This window comes from Bipolaris victoriae (genome assembly GCF_000527765.1).
Source record: "Bipolaris victoriae FI3 unplaced genomic scaffold scaffold_267, whole genome shotgun sequence".
Lineage (NCBI taxonomy): Eukaryota > Fungi > Ascomycota > Dothideomycetes > Pleosporales > Pleosporaceae > Bipolaris > Bipolaris victoriae.
This window is the reverse complement of record NW_014575125.1, coordinates 75-7127: the sequence shown is the minus strand read 5'-3', so window position 1 is coordinate 7127 and position 7053 is coordinate 75. Positions and strand designations below refer to the sequence as shown.

The 7053-nt window shown below is 49.9% G+C and overlaps 4 protein-coding genes across 4 annotated transcripts; 3 read left to right on the top strand and 1 right to left on the bottom strand.

Moving 5' to 3' along the window:
• Positions 1-1248: 1248 nt before the first annotated feature.
• COCVIDRAFT_21331 (hypothetical protein) lies at positions 1249-2566 on the top strand (the record flags this gene model as incomplete). Its single annotated transcript, XM_014694645.1, has 4 exons — positions 1249-1424; positions 1765-1815; positions 1858-2139; positions 2188-2566. 4 exons carry the CDS (start codon positions 1249-1251, stop codon positions 2564-2566), a joined length of 888 nt encoding a protein of 295 aa, XP_014550131.1.
• A 392-nt stretch (positions 2567-2958) lies between these two features.
• COCVIDRAFT_32045 (hypothetical protein) lies at positions 2959-3145 on the bottom strand (the record flags this gene model as incomplete). The annotated part of the gene is made up of 2 exons (XM_014694644.1): positions 2959-3059; positions 3088-3145. 2 exons carry the CDS (start codon positions 3143-3145, stop codon positions 2959-2961), a joined length of 159 nt encoding a protein of 52 aa, XP_014550130.1.
• Positions 3146-4198: 1053 nt separating this feature from the next.
• COCVIDRAFT_116394 (hypothetical protein) lies at positions 4199-4348 on the top strand (the record flags this gene model as incomplete). The annotated part of the gene is made up of 1 exon (XM_014694643.1): positions 4199-4348. The coding sequence occupies one exon, from the start codon at positions 4199-4201 to the stop codon at positions 4346-4348; it is 150 nt and encodes a 49-aa protein (XP_014550129.1).
• A 957-nt stretch (positions 4349-5305) lies between these two features.
• Positions 5306-6719, top strand: COCVIDRAFT_32044 (hypothetical protein; the record flags this gene model as incomplete). Its single annotated transcript, XM_014694642.1, has 3 exons — positions 5306-5382; positions 5433-6107; positions 6167-6719. 3 exons carry the CDS (start codon positions 5306-5308, stop codon positions 6717-6719), a joined length of 1305 nt encoding a protein of 434 aa, XP_014550128.1.
• Between the last annotated feature and the right edge of the window lie 334 nt (positions 6720-7053).

Below are 7053 nucleotides of genomic sequence, written 5' to 3'. Positions count from 1 at the left end.
TGAAACAGTCAAAACTACTAGACGGCAGCAAAGAAAAACCACTATAACTAGACAGATTGCTTCTAGTAGTGCTACTTTTGATTCTATGTGTAGCAAGTGGCGAATTTAATCATTGTTGCTATGATATTTGGCTTCAAAGTTTGGTGACGCTGTTTTGATTGGGGTGGCCACTACTGGGTGTGGCCATTACTAGGTGTCCGAGCTTAGTCCGCCACGCACCTTCCTAATGTGTGTTAGAACCCCACTAAAAGAAGCGTGCGGCGTCACCGGAGCCGCGGACTGAAACGTTACCCTTCGGCATCCAATGCTACCCACCCAGTGAGCACATCAAATGACTGAAGCATTGGAAGGATTGTGGTACAGTGTCTAGCGTCGCGTCCTCCAGACTGTTTATTGGTCTTCACCCTTCCACGTAGCGCAATGATTCTAAATAGCCCCACATTCCGTGCATAGCTTAGCGCGAGCAGTCAGCTGCAAGTCAGTCAACGTGATTGGTCAATCTTCAGTCTTATGACGACGAAACTCTTAGAATGCTGCTTGTAGGGGTGAGTCCGCAATCGCTAATCACTGTACCTAGTGATCAGTACGTCTTAGCACTATTGGGCATCTGAGCAGCGTGTGTTACGCATTATAAGTAGTTCCTAGTTATATCTAGTTAGTTATATGTGTGAGCTGGAAAGCCTAGAGAAACTGAGATTATATTGAGTGGACTGATCCAAAACCCGCTGATCTATCAAGGTCAGTAGAAGGATCGAAATATACACTACTGCTATCACATGATCGTACCTGATCTGGATTAGATCTCAGGCTTGATTACCTAAGATTGGACCAGACCAGATCAGTGATCAGTACGTATCTGCTGCGACGAAATTCATGTAGTTACACCCACTACTTATTTAGTTAATTACAACTTTGTTTACTTCCGCGTTCAATTTTCCAAAGGTCCAAAGTGCAAGACCATCTCGTCTCAGGGTGCATCCCAAGGTGCAGGTGAGGTAGCGTCTAACGCTCAGGCCATCTGCGGAACGCGAGCGCAACACGCTAAGATTCCACACGTAGTCACGAGGTTAGCTAAACCTTTACAAGAACAATTCCACAACGCGTAAGACGCGTCCCTGCCCCGCGTCATAGTTTGCACCTCTCACTTTCACACCTTGCATTTTGCACTTTTACACCTCGCACCTTCGTATCGTCGCTGCTGCTTACATTGCACTTTACACATTTCCCTTACTCCTGATCGAATACTTAATGTTCAGTCCATCCTTCGAGTTTTGGTTCGCACGTCAGCCTTCTGAATACTCTCTGGTGCCTTCCGCATCTATGTCTTGGACTATGTCTGTCCACGGTTTTGATTGCAATTACTCCGGTGACGACTTTCTGTGTTCAACACCTCTCGTTGGGAACCAAACCGAACAGGAGTCTCTGTAAGCGCTCTTACCCGACCTCATGTGCTAATAGGCTAGACCCGGGGCTCGTGTCGAAGACGACGACGAAGACAACGCTTAATGCTCCCCCCATGGGTCCGCCGATATTGGAGGCAGGTCGTAACCTGTAAAGTCCCGCCTAGAAGAACAGATTGCAATACACCATCGCTAAGAACGGGACAAATGGCCAGCGCGAAGTCAGGGAAGAGGGAATATAAGTCAATACATGGACAGGGATAACGTTCTTCTAGGCTGTGTTTCTATCACGTCTTGCGCATATTGGCCTCTGCTAGTGCAGAATCTCCATTTGTCCGCTGCACCCATATTAATTGGGTGACAGTCTCAGATTCCCCCCTGCTAGACTATTGAGTCTGCGAGACTCTATTTGTTCGTGCGTATTTGCTAGTCGATTGACTTCTGATCTTTGTTGTAGAAACACGTTTCAACATAGCAGTGAAGAACAGGCATTTGATGCTTTTTACGGATCATGTTTGACATCCACAACCGGATCTTATGGAAGTCACGCGTTCCTAGACAGCGTCGATACTCAAGGGCTTGAGGGGCCTTTCCTACACCAACATCTGCCCCTCGATGACCCATTCCGTGCTGCACCATACGGATCCGCGCATAACGCCAACGCCTATTTGGATGGGTTACTTCCCGATGAAAGCATGGATGGCATAAGTTTCGGGGATCCTTCAGGACCGAGCAAGTTGTATGTACAGCATGCTGCAATCTGTTCAGACCCTAACCCTAGTAACAGAACAGACATGGTATTTGGGAGTCTCTTTGACGGGGCAGACGGGCTCGTGAAGTTTCCTTCGTCTGATGGAAATAACGGAGAAAGACGCTACGCTGCCGGCCGTTTTGCGAAACAGGGAGTGAAAGCTTCGAAAAACGCAAAGGGCAGATATGAGTGCAGGGCATGTCCAGCAAATTCTGGGCGGATACGCGACTACGCATCAACGTCGAGCCGAAGAAACCACGAAAGAGAATCCCACGAGCAGCCCAGAGGAGGCAAGGCAAAATTGAAGAAGGTCAACGTTAAGATGGAACATGCTGGCCAGAAGCGGAAGGAAGAGAAGAAAAGGAAGTTGATTCAAGAAATAGCTGAGAAGCTAGAGGAGCTGCGAAATTGCTGAAAGGGGATAATGGAAGCATGTACAGATCATCAGCCTACTCAGGTATTCGGTTCTGGAATGCCCCTATTCCAAAGCTAAACTCTGTTAAGCTTAGCGTTAGGGCTCTGCAGAGTTCTAGGAGCGTTGAATAACAGCTGGAATCTTGTTGAAACTTGTGCAACTTCTGTCAGTGATGTAAGAAACTCATACACATCAAACAAGCTGCTTCTTGTGCTGTGATATAGATGGCAGGTTGGTGTTCGTAGGTGTGGCCCATGCCGACTCAGGGTTACGCCTACGGTTGCGCTAAGGGCTTAACCTCAAGTTAACCCTAACCAGTGAGGCGACGAAAGAGGCTTAACCAATATGAGGCGGCGAAAGAGGCCAGGATTAAGGTTCCGTTGTGAAGATGTTTAGGGCTTTGCCAAGTCCTCTCGTTGGGCCTTGGTCCAATTACATTGCAGTTCTACTGGTATGCCACGGGCAGTCGGGGCACCGACAAACCTGAGGTAATCTGTTTACAGTTAGATCATGGCCTTTACCCTCTTCGATTAGACGGAGATCGGAATACGGAGGTATATTGTTGCGGTGCATGGCCATGTTAGGTTCTGACGTAATTGTATTGGTTGATGCAATGGATCGTGCATTAGGTCGTTGTCGCGGATACGCACATGAAATTCACGCACATATGCCAGCGTGGGTATTGCGCACCTACGAAGTGGAAATCACAAGAGCTAGTTGTTTGTGGTGGACACAAATAGGGTGTATTTTGCCGTCTTTTGTGTTGTGAAATGAAGGGTGAGGAGTCATCTTGCCCCTAGTTAGGGCAGTTTTTTTTGTTAACCTGCGTGTAGCGGTAATGGGTACAGTCTCAGATATATTGGCCTTGCGAAGCAGGCGATTTGTTTATTCAGCGACGCGTCGTGGGAAACACCTTACCGAAACGGAGTTCGAGGATCAACTGAAGGTTGCGATAGCGCGCACAAAGCACAACATGCAACTGGAGGGCGCGCTTGGATGGATTGGCAAAGCGACAAAAGGAGGGAGGGTTAGTGGGGACAAGACCACAGTACGGGGTAGCGTCCCGGAGAGGTTCTCTGAATTCACTGTGTTTTTTCATTTGCCGCACGAGGTGTCTCCCGGACGTATGCGCGACTGGATGGAAATTCAGCAATCGGGGTGGGTTGTTCAAGAATATGATCGCGAACAGAGTGAAAGCGCGGAGGAGTTTTTTGTATTTCCCTTTGTGGAGTGGGATGCTCCCCGCCTGGGGCGCAAGTTTATAGGGCCAGGTTTGCTGATTAATTCTGGTACGGAATTAATGCAAACTGAGCGGAACGACATATCTGAAGCAGAGTCTGTTTGTTGCACCGAGGGCGGAGACGGTAACGAGGCTGAGCGAAGCGAGTGCAGGAATGATGCCCATTTTCCGTGTCACCCGAAAACCAGCACGAAGCGTGGCAGGAGTCGCTGCAGTCAGAAGATACAATCCATGTCAGGGTACCTGCCGTAAGCGGGGAACGATCTTGAAAATCACGACATGCAATGCCAAGCTATGGACGTGATGCGGTTCCTCCAATTTGCACCTGGAAGTGCATGTTTGTTTATTTGTTTATTAACTCCTACTCGGTTTCAGCCGCGTGCTGCGCAGCTATGCCCGGAGTACCAGGCGTGGCAGACAGCAGACGCAGTGCGGACGTTGATCCGCGCCGCCCCACTTCATCCCTCGAAAGAAACCATCTGTCCCCAAGAACCTGCCATCTTCCATCAACCACCATCTATACGCTTTGGCTGGCCTTCTAGATAGCGGTTCTAATAATTGTATGCTGTATTTTTAGGTCCGTAGAGGCGCGCTGCCTCGTTTGTCGCGTCCACTGTACCTGCAGTCTCCCCCCAGCGCTCGACGTCATTTGCTCATCTCTGATCCCTACTTGCCCAAGGATCTGCGTCTGTTCCATGTACTCGATAGCTTTGGTGGCTAGCTGCGGCGTGCTCAGGATAGTCCTGAGACTGTTCTGTCTGGACAGGTTGGTGAAAATGCGGTTCCGTAGGTCCTTATACTTGCTGCAGCAGGGGCTGGTAACGGTCGGGACGTGTCGACTGAAGAGGAAGTCGTTGAGGCCTATCTTCTCGGTTCGCAGCTGCACCAGCAGTGCGCTTTCCATTTTGCTGGGCTGTTCATGTCTACAAGAGCAAGAGATCAGCTTTGTCTATAAGTCAGCGTGAGATTGCCTGCAGCGCAAAGAGCACGACAGCGATGCATTGCTAGAGGCTTTCGACTAGAGTTACAAAGTAAACTACCTGTGCTGCCCGTAAAGGGTCACTCGGTGCTTTCGTTAAGCTCTTAAGTTTTTGGCGAAGTTTTTCCTACATTGGTTTCTGCAGAAGCTTTCTACTCAGCCCGTTTCGCTCGTCCGGCTTCGATATCGTAGGTCACTACTTTTCCGTCCCAGAGCATTTTCAACTTCATCCTTTGTCAAAGTTCAGGTACTCTGTTCGTGTTTGATAGAGACTGGAGCGGATTTGTCAGTAAGGGCCCGGCCATGTTTCGTTAATTGCCGACTAACAACATTGTCTTTTAGCATGTGACCCTGGTGACGGTCAGGTTGATTACGTAATTACAGGAAAAAGGCGAGAGCGGCCGTCGCCCGGCCAACCACAAACGCAATGCAATGCGACACTCGGCGCCAAATCACAAAGAACAACACTTCACATGTCTACCACGCCGCCAGACTCCACACTTCACACATGAATGCTGCTATGTCTTCTACACAATCGAAGCTCAGTTCGACCATCTCCCTCTGGCTTGATGACATATCTGCATTTCCGCGCCCCAGGTACCTATTCCCATTGTCTATCCAAATGCTTATCGCTGACGTAGAGATAGCACCGCTGCCCTGAACGCCATTCCCTACAACTACGATACGATCAAGACGTGGCCGACGAAACGATCGCACTCGATAGACATGGATTCAGGAATTAGCATTGGCGACGATGCTGCTGCCCAAGAAACGCCTCGTCCCCGAAAACGCCGTCGCAGCTTTGACACTCACCGGTTTTCGCCGCCTGCGTCTCCTACCAAAAGCGAGTCAACCGCCTCCATTTCATCGCACAGAAGCGGAAGGCTCAGCCCTGTCAAGCAAATTCAGGCCCTCGAGGATTTCGACCGCCCGGTCGTCTTCTGCGATTTTGATAGCCTCGAGATGGCTGGCGAGCAGGCGCGTCAGGATGTCACTGCAATGCACACAGCAGCCCAAAGGCTTGCTGATGGATTTGAGATACTTAGCTACGACAGCGAAGACGCGTTCAATGCTGCAATTGCCGAGCTTCCTGAGTTAGACCGGACGAGGCTACAGTATCCAATGGCCAAACATCCTCGCCGTGCTGAGTATGGAGCAACGCCTGCAATCAGCAAGATTTCTAGCATCGTCTGCGCCGCATGGGAATTGAACTCTGGTGCAGGAGGAGCTGAGGATGAGTGGAACACGGAGGTCCAGTATCCGCTACTCAAGGTTGCGCTTGAGACAAGCCGGCATTCGAAGGCGCTCTCCGTCCGTTCCGTGTGAGTTTGGTCTTGCTCTTTTGTCCTAACGTTCAGCCATGTGGGCTAATATCGTGAAGAAAAACTGCTCGTATCGACCCTCCGGCGCTCTGTAACCACAACCTCCCTGGCCGGATCATTGACTATGTTGTCTGCCTCCAACCTGACTCAATCATTTCAAGCGCCTATCGGTCCCTCCGGCCCTTGGCTTCGAATACGGTCAAATCCTGGAACCACGTCACCCGTCTACAGAACCTACCCATCGCCATCAACATCGAGACCAAGGGCCCCATGAAGTCGTGGACAGACGGCAAACCACAAATCGGGATCTGGACCGACGCGTGGCTGCGGCGATGTGAGCTACTCTGGGAGGACGGCCGGGCTGCGCCCGCAGCTATGCACAAGGACTGGCCAGCGATACCAGTGCTCATCTCACAAGGTCATGATTGGCACTTGCTAGTTGTCACGAAAACTAGCGAAAAATTGGTCTTTAGGGAACAGATAATGATTGGAAGTACACGGAACTGCTTTGATGCCCTTAAGGTCGTGGCTGTTTTACATTGGCTCATGAACTGGGCTGAGACTGTCTGGCGGCCGTGGTTTCTGTCGTTGATTGCTGAAGATGATGAATGACTAGCATGAACAACAGGGCAAGAGTCACAGTTGTCTTTATTAGCGGCCCAAGCGAACTTTGAAGCTCGTGTCGCTATGTTTCATAGTCTTGGGTCGAAATCGCACGTTGAGTTTCCGCTTGAAAGTTGGACCATTTCCCTTGCCCTATTTTTCGAAGGCCTGCTGGGCGATGCTTACATAAGGAAGGATGATTAACGTCAAGGATCAGTAAGTGGGCCGGATCAGTTAATGGGCCACCTCACCAAACCCGGCGCGACGTTCTGCGCAATTGATCCACAACAACGCAATAAAATTAGACAAGACTTAAAGAATATAATTTGTTATCTAGCTCTAC